Raw genomic sequence first — 24,233 nt, 5'->3', positions numbered from 1 at the left:
AGAGAAAAAGAGCGTGATAAACGGTTATATATTATAGGGTGACACAATTAAGGGAGAGGAGATACTAAGAGGAGAAGAAATACGAGAAATATACCGAGCCGACAAAAAATAGAAACTGGAGGAATGACCTATAGAGAGAGAGAGAGAGACTGAGAGACAGAGAGAGAATGACAGTTACAATGGAAAAATTGAGAGGAAGAAAAGAGAGAGAGAGAGAGAGAGAGAGAGAGAGAAAGAGAGAGAGAGAGAGAGAGAGAGAGAGAGAGAGAGAGAGAGAGAGAGAGCAAAAATAGCGAGAGACAAGAGAGATGAATGTAAACGAGAAGAGAAAGAGAGAGAGATAGGGGGGGGGGGGGGGGGGTATCCTCGTCGATTCTCGAGCCATAGAGGGCACTTTCAAGATGGCGGCCTACTATGCAGGTAAGCATGTGATTTTTTAAGAATTTCTAAAACTTTTTATTGAAAATTAAAAGTGCTTAATTGATAGAAATGTGATTTTATTATCTTTTTGAATTGAGATTTAAAAAATGGACATTTGGAAACTGGTGTTAATCTCAGTGTGCACGCGTGTACACTCAAACCCAAGTTGGTTGAAGAATAAATTGAGTAGATCTAGTCCCACTCGTGCATATACAAGTAGGGTGACTGATCGCGCACTCTGTTTTGTGCTAAAAGTCTAAAACCTTGGCTTGGCGCTAGTGTACTTTCGTTTCCAGACTTTGACCCGTAACTTCGGCGTGGAGATACCCTACTAAAACATCCCAAAAATCAACTAAATCTTTATCAATTGTTCTAAATTAATGGTCATGATTTAAAACTAAAAATTGTTTGGTCTTGCCTGTTTCGTGTCAATTTCCTTATTTTTTGAAGTAGATCTAGGTCTAGTTTTCCCCAAAATTAAAAACGAAGACATTATAATCAACACTTTGTCACAGGTTTCACGGCAAACCGCTGCACAATTCAATTGCATACCGTATAGCGTACCGACGGTGGGGTGCGGGGCTGGGCGCGCTTGTGTGTGAGGTTAGCGACTGTAATCTCAGATCCTTATTTAAGTTATTTAATTCATGTGAGTATAAATTCATCATTACAGTCGTTATTAATTTCACACATGTAATATCCTGTAATCTTTCTGAATTTTACTGCGGGTTGGTGGCTTTTTGGTTTTACTTTAGACTTAGAATACCCCACCAATAGGGATTATGAAGCACAGGGTAAGGGTTAGGGTTAGGATTAGAGCATACCTGATAAATTTCCGATTTAAATCAGTTTCCTAATTATTATTTTTTCCAGATTTTTTTCTTTAAAAAAAAATAGATAATCCCAGATATCGATGTAAATCCAGTTTAAAATTGGGGGGGGGGGGGGGGGGGGTGGGGTGAGGTGCCGTTTTTTCATGACTTGCTTGAAAGCAAGCGCTCAACAATAAGCTTCGCTCAACACCACGCTTTGCTTACCGGTAGATTTCTCAAACTTAAACAAAATCTTTCACTAAAACCTTCTTTTAAAAAAAAAACTCTTGCTATTACCCCTGGATTAGTGTTAGAGTTAGCTAGTAAAGAAACTTGAGCCTTTTGATTTGATTAGATTTGTTGATGATCTTTAATTTTTCAACCAATGAACACCTTGTCATCTTTCATTGTGGGGTATTTTAATTCAAAGTTGTTCCGTCTTTTCATTCCAGGGTTGCACAAGAGGCTAAAGGACAACTCGGTACCCATCGCTGACCGGGTCAAGCTGGCAAGATTCGGCTGGGTTTCTAACCACTGCTTTCTACCCAACAAGCATCAAGTCTTACTGGATTGGGTTTCCTTTAGGCTAGTTAACAGTGAGAAGTAAGTAGATTGTTCAACATGAATCATATTCAAAGATTTGTTGTTGTCGTATGTCTTCTGATAGAGAGGTGAATTTTTTTTTTTTAAAGAATCTATATTTGCTCTCTGTACCGGCTTCCAAGAGAATGTTATTTATACACCTGTACATTATTAAATCTTGTTTTCCTGAAATAAAGTGGGAAACTTGATATCGTATTATGCTACATCAGTAGGCAATAAAGATAAAAATATGTATAATAATATTATCAAGGCTCTTCATTCCTACCAGTACCATTTTAACACCTAGGTGGAGATTGGCGAATGTAGATTTATATCTTGCCAAGTGACATTAGTGCTACGACGGGACTCGAACTGTGGACCACGTAACTGAAATCACCTATATTATAGGTTTAGTCCTCAATATAGGGGGGAAAAGAAGATAAATCACACAAAGACAAGGTATTACTTAAAAATCAAAGTCCAATTTATTATTATTATGTGTTGGTCCATTACAGAGATGGTACCTCTGACGCTGATGAGCAGTCATTATGGCTCTTCCTCCATGATGCCCTCAAGAGTCAAGAAATGGCATCTATCCAACGAGAAGGCAAACCGATATGTCTTCGTGGGAACCTTTGCTCTGTAAGTATCCTCGTTCCCTCAAGAAATTTATTTTTAAGAAGAAAATTAGGGATGGCTGTTTTCAGGCAATAGCCTGAATTCAGGCCCCGGTGAGTTATTTTCATACCATAGTTTAGGCTTTTTTGTGTACAAAATAGCTCATTCTAGATGATTTTCAGGCCCTCTGATCAATTCTAACTGGCATCCCTGGAAAATGGTTTGAGTTGATTGTAGTCAGGTACTTTTAAGAGTCTCCAGATGTTATGTATTTCATAGGAAATTACTTGATTAGGAGACATTTTTATCTTTTCAAATGTAATTTTTGCAAATCAATACCAGTATTCTAACATGTAGGTCCTAAAATATGAGGTAAAAGTCGAAAACTATATCATTTTCACTATATACAGTATGTTCAATTCAATTCAGTTAAAATTCTCTGTCCAAATGATTAAAAATCACATTGACCACATCAAAGATTTATTCTATGTACAGTAATTACAGTTGATAATAAACCAAAAAATAACCCCTTTGAAACAGTCTGTAATTGTACCCCTAAAACACACAAAAATATATACGAATCAATTTTATTATCTAACATGTTTTATCCCATATTGTCTTTCCATTCAAGGCCCTGCTATCCACTCTGTTGAAAGATGATGTATCTGACATTGTGATTGGCTGCTGTGATATGATACTGACCAATGAAAAGCTTCGCTTTGTACAGAACACCAAGTTTGAATCCTTGGTAAGTGATGATTCATTATTGACGAGGATCTACGTCATGGTCGTCATCGGTTTTATAACAATATATATTCAATACAGAGACTTTTTGATGTTTTTTTTCTGACTGCTAAGAAAGCTAGTGTATGCTTGGAAGCGACCAGGGAACCAAAGGCTTAAAGTCCTCTCCGAGGGACTTGGTAATGAGGATTAATGCCTTACTAAGGGGCACTAGCGCATCAACTTGGTTTTGAACTGAGGACCGACCATTGATCTACCACTTTGCATCTCCTGTGAATATGACGTTCATGAATTTTAAATGATATTGTGTTTTCTATGTAACAAATTGTCCCACCTTTCCTGTACAGATTGCTATGACAGTTGCTTTGGTTGAGATGGCAAGCAAACATCTGGAGGAGAACGTTTGTCTAGATGAGCACGGCCAGATTTTACGGGTCATGGGCAAGGCCTTGGCAAAATCTTCAAACTTCCTTCAACAGCAGCAGAATGGCAAGAAGGTAATAGACATTGCATTTGAAATTCACATAATGCAGTTACGTTTTAATACAACATTCTAACAAAAAGGACGTTCATTAATGATCCTGTCAGCCTTGTATTGAGTTTATTTGTCCTTTGAGTACTTATTTTCTAGGTCAATCAGAATGAACTATCTGGAAGACATACACATTAATCTATGTGGTTAAGTTTGTAGGATTCCTGCTAATAACTAACAACTAAATTTCCCTATTTAAAAATACAATTCATTTTGAAAATCAAATGAGCACTAAGAAAAAATTTGGAACAGCATTTTCTAAAAAACTATTTATTCAGTGTTAGTAAGACTTACATTGTTCTTACAGTGATTTTCCTTTACTTCACCTTTTCCACAGGCCTATGGTCTCACAAGTGAACAGCTGATCCTCCCATGCCTGAGATTGTATTCAATACTCTCATCTTGTCGCCATGGCAACAGCGAGTTGTGCGTAGCCGGCTTAAATGCACTGAATAATTCATTTCGAAGCCTCCTTTTCAGTCGGTTGGTATCATGAATTTCAGATTCATTGCAATCCTAGTTTTGAGTTTGATATGTCATAATTTTTCATTGGACAGTTATGATTGATATTTCCTTTTCTCCCAATCTATCCTAGTTTGCAGGAAAGATTCTTAATATCAGTAATCAATTAGTGTTATGAACACTAGATTCCTCTTCTTTTTTTTTGGGGGGGGGGGGGGGTATTTCCAATTTTACCTTGAGAGATCCTTTGCTTTTGCAATGAAAGGTTGGCAAGTATGTACTGTATTCCATATATTTTCTTGATCTTAAATTTGCTCAGGTATTTCATCAAAAACAGCAGATTCAGACTTGCAATTGCATTTTTGTTTAGGTTTATAGCTAGGGTCAGATATGACTTTCACATTTTTCTGTCCTCCAGATAGGGTTAGGAGTTTCTCCGGTGATCAAACCATGATCATCTAACAATTCTTCTTGGTATTATTTTATCAAAAACATCAGGTTAGGCTTCTGATTATGTTTCAGTTAAGGTTTAGGTTTGGGGTCAGGTGTAGTGATGTGTATAGGAATGATGCTGGAAATTCAGCAGTGTAACAGTTCAACATCCATATTACTTTTCTAACATTTCTGCATTTCAGTGTGATGTCAGTCCATTCATAACCATTGCATACAGCCCCCAATATTAAAGCAGTCGTGATGAGAACCTTACAAATGAGTCCTGACTTTGTTTGTTTACTGTATGATAATGTATTAGGAACATGGCAGAGGCGTATAAGATGTACCTGATGTCAGAAGAGGGCGACAAACAAAAGAAAGATGGCAGAGTGCGGGCCGATGTAGTGGATAAGTTCATGGACTTCTTACAATCCAAGGTATGTTGAATGATTGCCATGTGAAAATTGCACTTGTTCTGATTATTTGGGTACTACACTTACGGTAATAGAGAAAAAGCAAGGGTCATTGTACATTTACATGTAGAGTCTCTTGCAGTACAATTGACATCATGCAGGGGGATTTCCCTGTACGAATTTTCATTTCCTTTTTTTTTGTATGTATCATAGTTTTGACTTAGATGACAGAATTTCTGCAGTTTCAAGTCAATCTTTTCGAGAATGATGTCTTCATGATATAAATTTGTGAATTTCATGAGTGAAAATTAATTCTTTATATATTTCTCTTTTCTTTCATGAAGTATAAAGGCTAACTTGAAGATGTACATGCTTTTCATACACTTGTAGTTTTTTTTTTTATTATTAATTTTGTTTCAGTTACAGCTCTGTCTAATGAATATTAAATCTAAATCTAAGAGTATATTGATTGATGATTAAAAACTAACCAAGGTATACTTTTTTTATTTGAACATTTTCTTTGCCTGTATGCAGTCCGGAGAAGCTAGCACCATCTGCGGATTCCCAGTGATCTACTCTGCTTTCCTCACTAGTTTCAAGTTAGTAAATTTTTTAAAACCTAACTCCGTACAGTAGAATTGATTGGTAATAAGTTTAAATACCAATGGAAAGCTTAGAAAATGTTCCTTTTTAGTTAGCAAAATTTTGCTTACCGGTATAACAAAATTTGATTGGTTTGAGTATTGAAAACAACAATAACAAATTGTCTGTAGCCAGAAGGGCGCTCACTCTGTGTTAGAGTATGTATGAGTTAATGCCCATCTGACTCCAAACAGATGAAAATGTTACGTCCAGGGATTTATCAAAAGCGATCATGTTGTATTGCTGAATAGCATAATAGTTCCTTAGGCCTACACAAGACCAACACCAAACTGAATAGCCCCCAAAAAGGTTTGATAATTATCAGTGAGTTTGCAGTCGGTTTGGTGATGGAACTCAGGATGTTAGGAAATGTGGAGCTATATCAAATTGAAATGCTGCATTCATAGAAAATACTTTGACCACAATCATAGATTCAGACTTATGCAACAGGGTAATTTACTCCCAATCATTACTAGCTGCCATCAGTTTTCACAAACCACTTTTTCCTGTCACATCTGCCCCTGCGAAACATTGAAGAGTGCATAAGCATGTGTTTGGGATCATCATCTCAGTTTTTACTTACAATCTAGGCCTAGCCCCGATCTGACATTTGCAATGCTGCAGAAGATGTGCAGTCTGATGGATTTCAAGACCGACGGTCAACCCTCGGGTAGCTTTGATGATGCATCTTGGGATCGGAAGCTGTGTACTATGGAAGCACTCCTCAAATTGGCCACTTCTCACAAGTGCTATGCTGTAAGTTTGATGACAATCCTGCAAACTCTACATGTGTCATGATCATAAAAGCAGTTATTTGAACATGTAACAAACTATACATCTACCGGTATATACTTTCTCACTTTCTTTCTTCCTATTAACAATTTGCATACCAGATACTCTAGTGAAAGTTCAATTTTATTTGTGATACAAATGTTTGGAATTTTAAACTTTTTATCTCAATGCACAAATCTCGACCTCAACATTTTTCAGCTGTTCACCTACAGCCTTTGTCAGCGATGTGACCTGACTTGACCTTTCTGACATGATGGACAATAAAATAAAAAAATGCTATGACTACCTTGAGATCTATGAGAAGGAGTCTAACATGTATTCCTGCTCACATGTTTGCAGATGAATATGCACAAATCTAGAAGGGTTTTTATTTTTTGTTGAGTATTTTTCATGTTTTCTCTTATTTTTCAGGTAGTGGAGGAGGAAACGGAGAGGACCAAGAAAATGGAATGGTTCAAAGAGATTGTCTCCCATCTCATGGCTAATAAAAGGTACAAAAGAAAGAGTTTAAAATATGGTTTATTTTACCTGACTGCTAAGAAAACATGTGTATGCTTGTGAGTGAGTGTAAAGCAACTAGGGGACCTACAGCCTGAAGTCGTGTCCAAGAGACTCGTTAAAATGTATCCTTACCAAAGGATGCACGACTGCATCAGCTTGGTTTTGAACCCGACCTGCCGGTTACAAGACCACTGCTCAACCACTAATGTGCCTTTACAATATGTGGTTATCATACTGAACCTATGTATGTTTGAAGACAAAACTCCTGTCAGGATATGGCTATATTAGAGAGGAGAGAGAGATTACAATTGAATAGAATTCAAAAGGATCTACAATTTTTGGTTTCATGAATGAGGATGAGTAGTTATTGGCATACTTGTATACGGGATTACATGCACAAAAGTTTACTCAAAGTTTATATGCTGCTTTTGATATGAAATCTCTTATTTTACCCCCCTTAGTTAAATTCTTAACTATCTTAATGTCTCAAAGAGGGATGTAGTTTTATGACCTTTAACAATCTATGTTTATTTTGGTGCTGAATTCAAGTGATGTGTTTGCAAAGATGTTGTTATCTGTAGAAGTGTGGTGAAGCTAGTGGATAAGTCCCCCGACTGTGAACCACAAGGTACAAGGTTCAAATCCCTGTCGCAGTGCTAAGTCATTGGCAAGACATTAATCTACATTTGCCACACTCATCCCAGGTGAGGTAAATAGAGAAATAAAATCCTTAAAATGCTTGTGCGCTTATAAAGCAGCCCTGCTAAAGCTGCTGTAAAAAAATGGGGAACTAGGAGTAGCAATGCCTCAGACATGAGCTCATTATAAGAGCCCACTATTATTCATTTATCATTACCATGTTTTCTCTCTTTACACAGGCTCCACCCTTCTTGGTATGGCTGCTTGGACATCATCTTCTCATTGGATCACAACATCTTAGCAACCAGGATGCAGGAGGTGTGGCCATGTCTCCTAGCAACCAATGCTTCCATGGCAGCAACAATGCAAGAGCATGATGATGCTGATGATGCCAGAGTCGGAGAGTCAAGAGATGCATTCTTGAAGTCAGTGATGGAAACATACACCAAACTAAGACAGGTGGGTCAGAAGACATGAAACATTTCAAGGAGTACCCCTTGAAGTAGGGTATGTGCAGAAGGTGATAGAAGGAAGAAACAAAGAATAGATAATGGAAAGATAGAAGAGAGATGGAAGATGGAAAAACAATAAAATAAATAAAACAGAAAGAGAAAATGATAAAAGGAAACCAAAGAATAACATGACGAAAGATAGAAAGAAAAAAAATGATAGAGTAATCAAAGAAGAATAACATAAAAAGTGAAAGAAGGGAAGAAAAGACTAACATAAGGAAAGACAGAGAGAGAAAATGATAAATAATACAAAATTGAAAGATAGAAGAGAAGATGAAAGATGGAACACAAAGAATTACATTAGAAAAACAGAAAAAGAAAATGATAGAACAACAAAAAATTAACAAAATATAGCAGAAGATGAGGCACTCTGTGTGGTTTTAAATTCTGTGGAAACCAGAGGTAAACAGAGGTGTCGTGTTCTAATCACTCGACTGAGAATCAAAGATTGTCGGGTCAATCCCAGGGGTAGCTGCTAAATTGTAACCTGTTGATAAATACTCCATCAATTGCCCCTCTGCTGAAAATCTATGTTCCTGTGTCAACTCTTGTATTGCTACATGGTCATTAATCCTTATATTTTCCTTTATTGATTTCTCTTCCATTCAGATTGATAGACTGACCAAAGTTCTGCTGTCATCCATTCTAACAAAGAAGGAGTTTTCATCTTCGATTCAGCTGCCAGCAAGCTTCCTCACAAGGTATAGTTTCATGTTATGGTCTGGTGGTTTTAACAATTGACTGGAGGTGTGCAGGTTGTGGGTTTGAGCCCTAGCATGCTGCTTGTATAAATTGTGTTCTTTGGCTCAACGTTAATCTACTTGTGACATTCTAGATTCAAGAGTAGTAATTGTGTACTTGATAACAAGAAATCCCTTAAATTAATGTTGATACCTTTACAAACTTGACATTTGAGATCCGATATTATGAAGCTGAGTTTACAGTATGAACAATTGTTAAAGCTTATTCTTTTGATCTTGTTTTGGGGGTTTATTTGATTGTATTGTGTGTAACAGGCTTTTTTCTGGAGACCCTTTATTGATTACACACAGTGAGATTAGTGAAAAGTAATTAAGGGACTTGATAGATACATTGTTTAATCTAATTGGTCGCATATTTGCAGAAGGTTGATAACTGTAAGTGCGAACATGACACTCGACTTTTCTTTGCAGCTTTGGGGCAGCAGTGGAGTCGCTCACACCAGGCTCAACTGTTGCATTATGGGACATTATCATGAGTGACATCACAACCAATCACCTACCAGCCATCATGCATCACGCATCTCAGTCTTCAGTCGACCCGCCACCAGCTAAGAAGAAAAGGAAAGTGAACAAACAGGTAGCTGGAGAAAACGGTGATGCTGTTGCACGATTTGAAGCATCTGCGACGGTGCTCCACACCTTTCTCATGAATTCCAAGATGGCCGATGCTGCGGAGGTCGGGCAGGTCAAAGGTCAAGTGTTGAAGCTCTTTGACATGATGGCAGATGATGTGCTGAAGCCTCTCCTTGGAATCTTTTCACATGAAAACCAGGTACAAATTCGTTTTCTCTCTTTGTTATGTCATCACCAATGAAATTGGTTTGCATTGGATTATTATTGAAACTTTTATTCAAATTAAAAAGGAAAGGAATACAGATTTCTAACTATTCCTTATTTTGTGGTAAATTTCAATCATATACAGCTCCCCTGTATTTACTGGAAGCTTCTCTAGTATATATTTCATTATAGAAAATTTCTTGTTTGAAGGAGGGAAATAAACTTCCAAATTTGACATTACACACATGTAAATGTTGATATATCATCTAGCTGAATGACAAATGAAAAGTCATGTTACTTTATTTACTTCGTTTCATCTGTACTGTTTTAAATAAGAGCTGATTTGTTTTTATTTTGGAAAAATGGATTTTGATAAAGCTCTGTTTTTGTATCTTTTCTCAAATGTCAGAGCCTTGCATTCTCAACTCTTCTACTTTGCTATGGGTGGGGTGAGCTGCATCTAATGCTGAGACAGCATACAAACCTTATGGAGAGAGTGCCCCTCCCAACATTAAACACCCCTATGAAGAATGGAGATGTCCATTACCTCCACACGTATTCCCATGCTTCTGACTGGCTGAGAGTGATGTCCCCTTCAGTTGCAGATGGAAATGAAAAGTTGTGTTTCCTGAAAGTGAGTTGAATGTATAATAAACAATTGTTCAGGAATCATTGAAAACACAGTACCCTTAAAAACATATTAGACATTTTCAGATCTTTTTTACATACCGGTACTATTCTTTACTTATGCCATTAAGATAGATGTGAGTTTTTAACTTTTCATTGAATATGTAAGATGTTACCAGATTAATTACCAGATTAATTGCATTTCTCTTAAAAAGTGAAATGTCAGCTTTTGGAGAAGTTATGGAAATTGTCTTTATGCCTTAAGTTTTATATTAAAATGTGCTCAGTTGATTCATATGACCTCTACAACAACAAAAAAATACCCCCAAAAAATAATCAAGATTTGAAAGGGTTTAGGTCTTTAGGAAATGTTTAATTGCTTCGCTTAAAAAAGGACCAAGGCTCTACCGGTATGTTATTTGTATATTAAGTGTATAAATAAAATAGGTATATGTATAATGAAATATATATTTTAGTGTGTAAATGATTAACATTTATGACATATCTCATGCATATCAATGGATACAATGATCATGCCATTTTCATCTTGAGTATTACAGATGTTCGTTTAATTCATATTTCTAGAACAAGTTTGAGAAACTATTCATTTTGCTGAGTAATGTAATTCCAGTCACACATTGATGTTTATTTAACCATATGTGGTGGGTTATTTTGTTTCAGCATCAGTTGCTATGGCAACAAGCCAGAGGACTGGTTCTTCTCGCCAACCTGGAGGAATCGTCTGTCAAGGAGAGTCTGACAAGCTGCATCTCTCAGGCCCTGGAGTTGAGTGTGGAACGGTCAGAGTCTAACTCTGGCAGATGGGATGGCTTGGTGAGTTTCTCTCGTTTTTTTCCCCCATTTTTGTTGTTGTTTTGTTTGTTTGTTTGTTTGTTGTTGTTGTTGTGTTTTTTAGGGGGTTGTATTACCAGGCACCAAATTTAAAAAAAAGTAATCGCTTGTAGCTTTTTTCTGACCCATTTCACCATGGAATTGCAGATGAACATGTAGAAGAATGCATTTCCAAAAGACTGGCTTTAGTTTTTTTGAGGGGGAGGGGGGGGGGGGGGGGGGGAGGGGGGTTGTAGGAGCTAGTATTTTAGAGATGTATTTATCAGTTTATAATACACGAGTTTCAATGTCAAGTGGTATATAACGTCTTGTATCTGTTTATTGGTAGATTGGTCATGCGACACAAAGCAACATCTACACAGCTCTTCTGACTAGTCTCCTCAGCCAGTCTCTTACTCTCTTTACATTCATGGATGAAAGCATGCACTCATCTGTGGCTGGTCTTGTGTGCCAGGCTGTTTGTGGGTCCATGCACTCCGAGGATAACACCAATGAATGCAGTGCCTGCACAGTTAGGAATGCAGCTCTGGGTTTCTTGGATTCAGAAGCCTGCAGGGAGTCTAGACCGATGCAGAATGCTGTGGTGAATGCTGTAGCAGACCAGCTAAAGGAGCTGAACAAATCATTGTAAGAATAAAAGGGAAATGTTTTATTTTAAAAGAGGATTATCCGTAAAGTGAAGTTTGAAAGAGAATTTAATGAAGAACAAATAAATGTGATATATTTCTGTAGCTCCTAAGTTCTAGGTGGCACACAACAATATTGCCAGGTTTAGAATTTGTTATCCCCAGAACCCATGTACATTTATTTATTTGATTAGGTTTTACTGCCCTTTCGTGTGAACTACATAATCAATAGACCTTAGTTATTCCAAAACATAATTTCAAAACCTCACAGGGTGGAATGAAACAAACTTTCTAGTATACTGGTCCTTAAAGGCATCGTTAAACAATGTTGAATCTGAAATGCATGGCCCTACGTGTTATCAGTGTCTGCGATATGGTGTAATATCGAAGCCCTATAAAAATTGCGCTTCAAAATGATAATGAAGTGCCTCAAAATTTTGTATTTATCTTTTAGTGACTGGTTTTACCATACTCATTCACCCCAATAGACTGTAGTGTTATAAAAACCGTTAGGAAAGCGAAAAATGAAATTTCGATTTTCCAATCATAAATATCTTGATAATCAGACAGGTGATCGGCTTGTAAACGTCATGGGATTCCTGACTGACCTAAAGGTTTATAATTATCAATCATTGCAGCATGAGCTAAATCCAGGATTTTGTTTCAAAATCTGAGGCAATGTTACTGAGTCACTTTAAATGACTTTAATAGATTAGATATTTAATTAATACTGGACCTTCTTGTTATTGAACTTGACAGAGAAGCAGCTAATCTAAGTAATAGCAAGAAGGATGGGAAGAAAGACACTCATTCTAAAGGAAAGAAACAATCAAGAGAAATCCAACATTCCAAAGGCAACCAAATGTTATCAGGAGAGGACAACTTCAAGACTGGAGTCAATCTCCTTGAGGTAAGTTTGAGAGATCTTTTATATTTGTTAAGGACAGGTATTTCAGTAGGAAATAGTGATTTACTTGAATAACTTGGCTTGGGAGATTTTGATATTGTTGGATTTGACTAAACATGGTTTATTCAATTAAAAAAATAAAGCTACTGTTTGAGTTTTTCATCTCCTAGAAGTTGTTATTGGTCCATGCTAGTCTGATTTGTGACTGACTGTTTTTTGTTTTACCTTGTAACCATACCATTCAAATGCCGTATAGAATCCTCATGATGCCTTAACCCTAGAAGGGCAAGGGACTGAATGGCACTTGCTCTGACAAAGATTATCAATCTTATTTCTAGACCTAATGCTTACCGTAACCCTAAACCTAAACCTAACCTCGAACCCAAACCCAATCACGATCCTAACTCTTATCCAACATCTTTAGTGAAGTAAAGCCCAGAACCAACATCACCAAAGCATATGTTGGATCACTAGGATAGACAGGCGGAATCATTGCAGAACAGTTTTAAAAGAATATTTTATTACCAATTTTATACGTTTCTTTTTTTTCACAGGTTCTTAAACATCTTCCCCTACTGCATCTGTCAGCCAGCAACCGAGTGAATTGCATGCTGGGACTGGTGTCCTTGGATACTAAGACTGTGACCTGTGTCGAGACGATGTCGCCGGCCGAGAGACAGAAGTCATGTGACCTTGTAGAGCTCTCTACGGAGGTCAGAAGGTTACTGACGGCAATCTTGAAAGGCGTCCAGCAGGGCGATGAGGTGTTGAGGAATGAGGAGTTGAACACCTGGTTCTTCTCTTTCTTGTCTGAGCTTGGAAATCTTCTCAGTCAGGTAAGTGATCAGTGTGTATGAGGTGATTTAGAGCTTGAGAAGGTCTGATGGGTCAGAGATACAGCCATAGACTTGCGACCATGAGGATCTAGTTTTATACACTTAACATCTAAATCAATCACACCCTTACCAAGTTTTTTAATTTGTTAAGTATGTGAAAAATTGATTTGTCTTGATTTAGGTTTCATGAAAATGTGACATATCAAAGCTTACATCTAAAGATCTAACAAGGGCCATAATTCAACCAATCCACCTTTCAATCTTGAGTTTCAAAACCAACAAATAATCATCAAATTTACAAGGGGTATGAATAATTTATTTGTTAACTGTATACAACTAAGATGATGTGCTATTGCTCTTTAGGAAGGCTTTGATGTGATATCACCAAGTCCCTTAGATACATGTAGGACTTCAAGGTGTAGGTCCCTTTGGGTGATTACTACAAGCAAATTTGCTTTCTTACCAGTCAGGTGAAATCAAGAATGAATGAATGAATCAATAATAATTACCAATTCTTATTTGGCTCACGTCCATGTCTGTAATGTCTTCTCTTTTACACCATCCAAACATAAATACAATGTTTAATCAAGTCAACCAACTTTTGGGGGTTCATTGTTTTGTAGGTGTTAAAGATAATTCTGCATCCGCTACTTGGTTATTACTCCTTTTACAAGGGTGTGGAAAATTTGGATATTTTCCCGGAATAACATGTAAATCTGACAAATGGCTTTATAATGTAACTTTGTTTCAGGAGAATTCAAGACTCGCGACTACGCCGGAGTACAAGGAGGTTTCCAAAGGTCTCATATCGTTGTGGCTCAAGAAGGCAACCTGGTCAGGAGATTCAGTGCTGATGTTTAGCAAGTATCTTAAATCGGTGAGAATGGAAAAGGTGGTGATGATGGTGATGGTGATGGTGATGGTGGTGGTGGTGGTGGTGATGGTGGTGGTGGTGATGGTGGTGGTGGTGATGATGGTGATGATGGTAATGGTGATGGTGGTGGTGGTGGTGGTAATGGTGATGGTGGTGGTGATGATGGAGGTGATGATGGTAATGGTGATGGTGGTGGTGATGATGGAGGTGATGATGGTAATGGTGATGGTGGTGGTGGTGGTGGTAATGGTGATGGTGGTGGTGATGATGGAGGTGATGATGGTAATGGTGATGGTGGTGGTGATGATGGTAATGGTGATGGTGGTGGTGATGATGGAGGTGATGATGGTAATGGTGATGGTGGTGGTGGTGATGGTGGTGGTGGTTGTGATGATGGAGGTGATGATGGTAATGGTAATGGTGATGGTGGTGCAACGGGGGTGCTGGTGGGGGTGGTTGTGGTGGTGGTGGTGCTGGTGGGGGTGGTTGCGACGGCGGTTGTGATGATGATTACAATGATGATAATTACGATGGTGATGGTGATGATGATGATGACTGTGATTGTGATTGAAAAGGAAAAAAAGGTTGCTAGTATGAAAAAAACTGAGAAAAGATTACCCCCCCCCCCTCTCTCAAAAAAAAAATGGTAAAAGCAGATGATAACAAGGAAAAGACTAGTCCTAAATACACATTCAAGATCAAATATATATGTAAATATTTTTTTTTCTTCAACAGTTCCACCAACATATAGTAAGGTGCCTCCAAAAACTGAAGTCTTCCAAGAAACCAGCCTCATTGCCAGGAGTTTCTACGGTGCTCTCTATTGTAGTCACTCTCCTCAACCAAATTGCCTTGGCTTGCAGGCATAAAACAGCTGATGCAGAGTCTAAGGAGCTACTTGGACTTACCTGTGAGGTCAGTTCCTCTGTGTTTCAACTTCTGGGGCAGATTCTTGCATCTACAAGCAGACAAGACTCAAATCATCAGGTAAAGATTTCACCTTGGCCTTGTTGCATAAAACTTAGCATTGATGGCAACTTCCATAGAAACTCTTGATTTGATTGGCTGTTGAGTGATGTTGCCATGGTAGTTAGTTTTGATGGCAAAGTTACCATCAGTGGTAAGTTTGATGAAATCCTGAAACTCAGCCAAGACAAGGTACCACATATTGTGACACAATAGCTTATCAATTTATTAGAATCCTTCTGTGTAAATAACATACAAAGACAAACACGCACATTTTGTGCAAATTTTTTTTCTCAGTATAGATTAGTTTACAGTTGATTGCTGTTTTTTGTGGAAAACAATGCATGAATATCTTGCAAAATATTCTGAGATCATAAATCCAAAGTAGTTTTAAATCAATCAAAGCGATGTTTGGAAAATTGTAATAGAACCAAACTTGTAGACATTTTAGTTAATGTATGTGACTCTGATTAAATCCTATGTCGTTCATAATTTATGAGCTATAACTGTACGTTTATGTATGTCCATGTTTATCAGGATTACTACCCCCACCCTTCCTCAGAATCTTCCTGTTTGTCCTAGGATACTTATCCATGGACAACTATCCTTTGTTCAGATGATGTTTGAAGGTTTGCATGGTGGTATGAATAATCACGGTAGAGGTTTACGGTACACCATGTGTAAAGTCCTAGAAGGACTAAGGAAAGTGGAAAGAAAATAGAAGTGAAAATAGAAAGGCGAGAAAGTGGAGATTGGAAGGAAGAGTATCTTTCAGAAGTGAGTATAGTCCTGAAAAGGACTGTAAACCAGAAAGTTGTAGATAGGATGAGAGGTTTGAGTAGAAGACTGGATTGAGTTGAAGAGTTGAGTAGAGTTGCAGAGCAGGAGCAGGAGAGTAGACTCGACGTTTCGGACAGGTTGACTGTCCGTCTTCAGGAGTGAGTGTTCGCTATGCGTGCGGCGGTCCTTATAATGGCGTGAGTGCGGACTTGGGGGAAAGCGCTGGGCCGGCGGGCTCGGCGGGTTGGCAGGTAGCTGTCGGTGGTGGCGCTCGGTTGCGTGAATTAGCGGGAAACGAGTGGGCGGCGGTTATGCGGACGTCGTGTGGTTGGTGGCGGCGCAGTAGCGGGCGGTGTGTCGGCTGATGAGTGGGTGTATCGATCGGCGGTGAGGATAGCTATTAGTGGTGTCGCTCTGTGTGTGTTGGTCGGCGGTTTCGTCGGCGTAGGTTGTAGCGAGGTGTGGGCGTGGTCGGTGCTTGTGTGGGTGAAGTGGCTAGTTGAGAACGTGTAGTGCTTGTTTGAGTAGGAGTGGTTGGGTGGTTGCAGGTGGTGTTTGGGCTGACGGATGGATGGATAGGTGACGTGTTGGTGGTTGGCGTGCTGGTTGTGGAGTTGGTTGAAGATTGGTCGGAAGTAGAATGGTGAGGAAGGATTGGGTGCCAGATGCTGTTGATGTGAAGGCCTGGGTCTTGGGGTACGGTGTTGTGTTGGTGGATCTCGATGGCTTCTCGGACCCTTCGGGTGTGCCAATGTCGGATGTTGGTGATGAGGTGACTTTTATCCCAGTGAATGCGGTGGAGCTCTTGTTGTGCGTGCTTGACGATGGCTGATTTGTCCCAGTCGCTACCTTTGTTGTCTTAGAATTATGTGCATATACTTTGGATTTATAAGTTTAAATGTATTTTAATTGATGGGTGGCATTCAATGACGTGATTCAATGAGCTGAATTATTTTCTGAAATCCTATTGATATTTGATAGCTCACAGACGTGCTGAGGTCAGCAAGAACATTGTTACTCAGCTTTGAGTCAACCCAGAAACTCAACCGCAGAGGCAAGGAGGAAGAAGACAACAAAGACAAGGAAGAAACAGACAAGAGCAGTAGTAGAGATGGATGTGGTCCAAACACCTCTTACAGTCCTCACTTCACCACCTGTTACCAGAGGGCGCTTTCCATCTTCTCAGCCGATCTAAAGACGGATGACGACTCCGATGATGCGTTGGTAGGGTCGAGTATGGAATACCTTGAGTCTCACTGTAGCATCATCAGGGACCCTCTGGAATCCAGGGCCGTGTGGAGCCAACTACATACCAGTCTGGCCAAAGTCTCAAGTAAATGTAAGACCAGCATATGTATTTTGCATTAGATTTATACATTTTCACAGAATTAAACAAAATATAGATTGATGTGGAAACATACACACGAGACTATTTTATTTTTTAAAGTATAATACAGTTCCTTAGCTGTCAACACAAGAAGAGAAAGATCAGTTAAAGAGCCATACAATCACTTACGGTAGTTCTTTATGTGCCTGTCTATATTTTGAGTGTGATTAGTAGTAAATCGTTATTATGTTTACATATTTCTCAAACAAATATGCTATTTGAAATAGTGTGTGAGTAGAGTCTTAAGGGATGAAGTCTTGGATTCGTTGAAAGGAATCGGAGGCAAAAAAAGGTAGTTCAGTGGCCTGAAAATGAATTTTCATTAGAAATATTGTTAAGACCCTTTCTAATGAAATGCTTATTGAATACCAAAATCAAGACTACCCTTCTGATAATCATATATTGATGTGTGTTGCAGGCCACTCCTCCATCAAAAAACAGCTAGAAGATCTTCTCATCATCACACTGGGTGTCATGGAAACGGATGACCTAAACGCAGAGCTTCAACAGATGCTGACTAGTATGGTATGTCTATGACTTTACTTTAATGATAATCATAAAGTAAATCTATTGAATTGGTGAAAAATAACCATTCTCAACCATGCCAGTGTTAGAAATATATGAAGTTTTGCAATGGAAATGAATGAGAGAGGATACTCGTTTGCAAAATAACAAAAATATTATGATTTCTCAATAATATTGTTGTGTGTATAATTGGGTCAAACTTTATCCAGATGTCATCATCATATTTTGTCTAATTTTTCAGAACTTGTCAAAATTCTTTGTTTCATCGCAGTCTGTATGAAGATCAGTTCAAGTGTAGAACCTCCTATTTAATCTTTGACTTTTGAAAATCTATGCTGTATCTAATTGATATTGGCTTGTCTTTCTTTGAAACTCCATGTTACATAATATTACAATTCATATACAAGTTTCGCTTTAAATTACTAGAATTAATTAATTTTAACAATTTCTGCTGCTGCTTGAAATGGCTTAATCTAAAGTAAGGTTTTCATTTAAATATCCCCTTTCTTATCTTTGTATCGTGTTTTAGACATTAGGCGATGAGAGTGCTAATATGATTGGTGTATTACAAGCATGGCAACTGCTGCCTAGTGCAATGCTCTCCAATGAAAGCTACATAATTGTCATGGAGATGCTTCCTCAGGTAAGATTCTTCTCTTTCTTCGTCCTGTGACTGATATTTGTTAAAGGTGTTCCTTAACTATTGGATTTTAGTAATTGTCAGAGTATTGTGCTCAGATTCTTAGAACTATTTATTTCTATAAATATATAAACTGGATGTTTTGATGCAGATTCATATTGCTACCTTAGTCTTACCTGCCAAAGTAGTCAGTTGAATATTATGTATTTTTATTTTTGTGTGTGTGTGCTTATTTGGACGAGTTTCCTTGCACTCTTGTTTGTATGGAGCAGAAAGTAACAAATAAATGGTATATGTTTGATAAGATATGTATTAATACAGTGAACAATGACATTTTTAATGAATAGTTTCTCCAACTTCATCACCAAAAACATAATTCCCATATTTATTTATTTTTGAAATCTTTATATTTTCCATCTGTTGCTTTCTTCACCCTGATATTATTAATTATGCAGGTTCTGAAGAAATGCCAAAAACTACTTCATGGAACTGTTCAAATGCAGCCTCTAGAGGGCCCTCTAATCGTTGCCATCTTGACAACGGTTGCCAAATTCGTCTCGCAAGGCAAGGTAAGTAACCAAGTGATATCTTCTGATAATATTAAATATCTAACATTTTTGTCAAAAGTGGTTCAGGGACATGTGATCTATTTGGGTATTGCCCTCTGTATCTGACCCTACTTATCTCGTTGATATCATGTGTTTGCACTGGTGCAATGTATAATTCTTTGCATTTTTTCATTATGTTTATACTATATAATTATCTTGTCTGCATTCTGTGTTTATGATAACTGCTAACGTCTCTTTGTATGTATTGTATTCCATCTTTGTCAACTGACCTTGCAGCCTGTGCAGCTTGTCAGTTTTTATACAGTGATGAAATAAATCGATGAATAAAGCACAGAAGAGCTATGAGCACAGATATTTCTTTGTGGCTCCTGAAATAATTTTCTAATGTAGTAAGTAGAAGCTCAGCATGGTTCAAATAGATTTTAATGGTTTAATCATGAAGCGTCATTTACTTCGAAAGTCAAAACAAGTAGAATCACAATTTTTTTTTTAATATTTGAATTTTGCTGTTAATATACTAGTAATTTAGCAATGTTTCCTCTTCCTGTTTTTTTCATATTTTGATAGGACTTGTTGTCTGCTGAGCATGCGATTCCCACAATGCATCTCTGTCTAATGGTTCCATGGGACGACATCCCAGCATCCCATTTCCCATCATGCTTTGCAGCTGCTTTCCGCATCCTGAACGACCTGATGATGTGCTACTCCGGGCCTGTTCTCAAAGCGGTGTCGGCCTACATCAGCTGTGTCAACCATATCCTTTAAAAATAACTTTAAATCAAATTAATGCAACTTGGTATCAAAATGAAGATAACAGAAAAACACATAGCATTTTTAATGAATGACACATTTCTCATTCTTTTGAATGTTATGTGTTTTTCATTGCTTTTATTTTGAATCTACCAATATGTCACTTTTGGAAACTCAATACGAATCACAACTTTTTAACGAGATAGAAACTGTCTAAAAATTTTTTTTTGACTTGTTGCTTATGTATTGAATAGGAATTAGACTTCATTGTGAGGTCTAGAAAACATCAACATTTTATACAAGTACCGGTAATGAAATATTCCTGAAAATCTTGAAAATCACAATGAAAAAGTACTGGACACAGATTTGGGTATATGGTGCTACACAAATATGTGGCCTCAGACTTAAGTCCAGAATTGTATACTACTTCAAATCCTGTGTAAAATATGAGAGCAGTTCAGAAGCAATCCTTTTGATTGGAAATTGCTTGAAGGTTACCAATCACATGTGGTTAAAGTATCCTCAAAAACTTTCAAACATACATGAACTAAATCACAACCATTCATAAATTCTGATAGTTATAATTATATGAGGCATGTTCTAGCATTTCCTGAGTTGGTATTGTGTGAAATCCTGTGATTATTTTTTGAGCAAGTACACTTAGTTACCTTTACGAGCATCTTATAGTGATGAAATAATCCTTGACTGTTTTTTAATCACGTTTATTATCTGCATTGGTGGAGAGATGTTCGCAGCAGACGACAGAGACAATGAAAGTCACAGATCAGCAACTCATCACTTGTGCTGAGAACATGCAGAGGTAGAAAATCAAATTCTTAATGCTCTCCCATTCGCACTAAGGATCTATGTTTATGGTACCAGATATAATCATGAGTGAAAAGCAAGTCTGTGGTATTCTGTCTTGCACGTCACTCTAGGTTACCATATAACAACTTCAGGTCACTTTCGACATTAAGTTTTGTGTAATTCTTGTTATTCTTGGTAAGATATGGGACAGCAAATGACCAAATACCTTGGACCTGCCCAAAATAACAGATTCCACAGTAGAAAGAATGTATTTTGATTGATATAATTTTCTGTTTTATGTTTTAGGCTAGCTTCAAGATAGTAGCTGCATGTAGGATTAGAGAAAATTAGAGAAAACTTTCCGAAGAGAAAACTCTGACCTCTGCCCATCTTCTTTCATTAAACTCTACTTTTGAGTGAGCTTAAAAACCAAGCATCGGGTTCAAATTTGAAGATATGGACCATAAATGCAGAACAATCAATATAATTGATGAGGACAATGGATTAATGAGCAAGAGCATAAAATTGCTTAATTTGAATATCATACTTTTCAATGAATGTTAGATTTATAATCATGTTACATTTTTTCCTTTGAAAATATGATATCACAACAGTGATTTTATTTTTGTTTCTTTCTTCAAACACAGGTTGTTGTCTCTAATAGCATCATTGAAGGGTGACATATCTCAGTATGGGATCTATCTCATAGCAGACTACATCAGTGGATTGCAGAAGACAACACTGCCCTCACAGGTCAAGGTAAATCATCTGAGACCTCTCTCCTAAAACTTGGTCATCAATATAGGCTTTGAGCTAACGTGTTCAATAAATTGATTATTTGTTCAATACTGGTAACATGTTTTATGAATAAGGGCTGTGAACTGGTGCTCCAACATTTGCTGAGCAACAGTTGCTCCAGGCCATATTTCGTGAAAAATTATTGAGTTAGGTATAATGTTGGGTCAAGAGTTGAAGTTTAGTAGCTCAGTCAATGTAGGAAATTACCATAGAGCAATTGTCGCTTTGCATGTACTTGTAGAACCTCACTTTGAATACCTATGAAAACTTCTACAGGTTCTGTTGTACCAAAAGACTGTCTTTTTAGTACCACTCTTCTCTTCTCTTTCCCTCCATTCTCATATTGCATCATATAAAAACATCCAACTCTCTCTCTCTCGCATTCTCCCATTTAGACACCTCTAGTGGGCGGAGTCTACAAGATAGTGGATGTTTGCGATGAAAAGACGCTCTCTCTTCTCAACGTCACCCTACCAGTCTCACTCAAGGAGATATTCCGTTCCTTCTACGTCGACTACAAGAAACATCACAAGTACACTGGTCATGTGTAACTCTCCCAATAATAATAATGATAATATTGGGTTCTTGTATAGCGCTCATATCTGTCAGACTTGACGCTCCTTGCTTTCCTGATTATTATCCTGGCTTTTTAGCATGACGCTCTAGCAATTCAAGGAATTAATTCCTACCAGGTACCCATTTACATCACCTGGGTTGAGTGTGGCAAATGTAGATCAATGTCTTGCCAAAGGACATTAGTGCCACGTCGGGGACTCGAACCGCAGACCTTGTAATCCACAGTGCGGTGACGTATCCACTTGACCACAACACCTCTATAGTTAACATCATACATTAAGTAGTGAAGATAGTATTGAATTTTTGTCTACCACATAGTTGTGCTTCTTATATTCCTACCACATGACTTACAATAAAACCTTGCGGTAACCACTCCCGATAACAAGGAGGCAGAAGAGGACAGATGGTCCTCCAGTTTACTTGGGAGAACTATCCACTTAAAATAACGATAAATAATGAAAATATAGGTAAATGAATATGTAGAGGGATTGATGAAATTGTTTTGATTTCGATGAAGAATTGGGAATCATATTTAGCTTGTATTGAATGGAGATACATGTATGTTCAACAGCTGTAATTATCTCAATTTATTAAGTCAGCAGTTGTCCTCATAATTTGAAAATACAGCATTTCTGAGTAAAAACATACCGGTACATTCAATGCTTTTAAACATTAACGTGTGAACATCACCTTATACTAATTAACAAAATCGTTGGCTTTCCACTGTGACAGCCGTCTTGCAAACAGCGGACAAAATACATCATATTTATTTGATAAACGGCATGATTGTCTTAGATTGTGCACTATAATTTTGACTTTCTACAAGCAGTAATCTTCAAATTTTTGTGTCATTGATTGTAACTCACCATAAGTTCGTTTAAACGTGATTGACTGATCCAATTGCAACCAGCACCTTACTTGGTAGTACTTTGCGTGAAGTATACTCAGGTTGGCCGACAGGAAATTGGGAAGCGGCCGAACAAGTCGAGCTGCATGCTTTAATGCCATAGATTTACATGCTCAAGATCTGGGGCTTACTGCTGCGATTCATGTATTTGAATATACTACAAATGTGGCCCTTGTTCAGAATAAAAACATTAGTCTATGTACAGTATACATACAGGAAACACTTTTAGAAACGATGTGAAATAACTGGTTCCTCCATGAAAGTTGTCTGGACTTTGTTATCTATTTATTTCTTTCCTGTATCATGAAATAAAAATGCTTTATTATTCTAAATGTATACTGATGAACTACTGTTGTTTATGAAGTTGTATTCTTTTATGCCACTTTTGCGTTTGCCTCTTAAAATTTCATTCATCCTCTTTTGCCCTTATTCCAGTTCTGGATTAATTTTGACTTCTTAATATTCTTTAGTGTATCCCAACACGATCGCAACGATTTAAAAAAAAAAATCAAATTAAGGGCCATTTCAATACCCTATCATACATCAGTAGGTGATGCACAAGGCCATTGAAATTGCTTCAAGTCGATATCTTTCAACGATAGTTGCGATCGTGTTGTCCTCTCCGTCTCTCTCACTTCTATCCCTCACTTCAAACACCTTTTACGTCAGCTCTCCATCCTTTTGCTCGCCTTGTAACTTTCTTTCTTGTCGATCTTTTTATCCCTTTCTCTTTCTCTCCCTCCCTCCTTCCACCTTCTTTCCTCTATCATTGTTCCAGAACAATCTGTATCTTGTTTCAGGATACAGTAGCTTTGTAATGAACATAATTTTTGACAGTCAAATGAAACAAGTCAGTTCACCAAGTTTTAGTATAATCATCTGTCGCCACCTTTCCCTCAGCATTGTTTCATAACAATTTCTGTATCTTGTTTCATGATTACCCCCCCCCCCCTTTTCTTCTCTCTCTCCCCCTTTCCCTTCCTCTCTCTCTCTCTCCTCTTTAATAATGCACTGCAAAATGACAAGAAATAACTACAGCTAATATTTGCCATAATTAGCACATCAACTATATTTAATATCATATAATAAATTCATATAAATGTTTAAATACAAAATGTGAGAACGGCAATCTGGTTAGTGTTAAATATTCAATAAAGCGCATAAAAA

General features: G+C 37.6%; 1 protein-coding gene across 1 annotated transcript; it reads left to right on the top strand.

Moving 5' to 3' along the window:
• Positions 1-386: 386 nt before the first annotated feature.
• LOC100889048 (unhealthy ribosome biogenesis protein 2 homolog) lies at positions 387-22,311 on the top strand. Its single transcript, XM_030986403.1, has 28 exons — positions 387-420; positions 1,685-1,835; positions 2,330-2,456; positions 3,064-3,180; positions 3,524-3,673; positions 4,046-4,191; positions 4,922-5,039; positions 5,550-5,614; positions 6,248-6,413; positions 6,861-6,940; positions 7,829-8,048; positions 8,711-8,802; positions 9,274-9,634; positions 10,049-10,273; positions 10,948-11,100; positions 11,447-11,745; positions 12,504-12,654; positions 13,206-13,487; positions 14,239-14,364; positions 15,097-15,348; positions 17,089-17,446; positions 17,913-18,019; positions 18,549-18,662; positions 19,115-19,228; positions 19,796-19,982; positions 20,699-20,798; positions 21,433-21,544; positions 21,979-22,311. The coding sequence occupies exons 1-28, from the start codon at positions 402-404 to the stop codon at positions 22,132-22,134; spliced, it is 4,548 nt and encodes a 1,515-aa protein (XP_030842263.1). The 5' UTR covers positions 387-401; the 3' UTR covers positions 22,135-22,311.
• The last annotated feature ends 1,922 nt before the right edge of the window (positions 22,312-24,233 follow it).

The sequence above is a fragment of the Strongylocentrotus purpuratus genome, unplaced genomic scaffold, assembly GCF_000002235.5.
Source record: "Strongylocentrotus purpuratus isolate Spur 01 unplaced genomic scaffold, Spur_5.0 spur5_scaffold_15, whole genome shotgun sequence".
NCBI classification, from domain to species: domain Eukaryota; kingdom Metazoa; phylum Echinodermata; class Echinoidea; order Camarodonta; family Strongylocentrotidae; genus Strongylocentrotus; species Strongylocentrotus purpuratus.
Note: the sequence above shows the minus strand (reverse complement) of the source record. Positions and strands in the feature narration are given on the sequence as shown.

Bases quoted from the DNA above. Each gene is read 5' to 3' on its own strand.
- LOC100889048 (XM_030986403.1), top strand. The intron at 6,941-7,828 runs GTACAAAAGAAA...CTCTTTACACAG, and splicing joins CATCTCATGGCTAATAAAAG to GCTCCACCCTTCTTGGTATG. The intron at 20,799-21,432 runs GTAGAAAATCAA...CTTCAAACACAG, and splicing joins TGTGCTGAGAACATGCAGAG to GTTGTTGTCTCTAATAGCAT.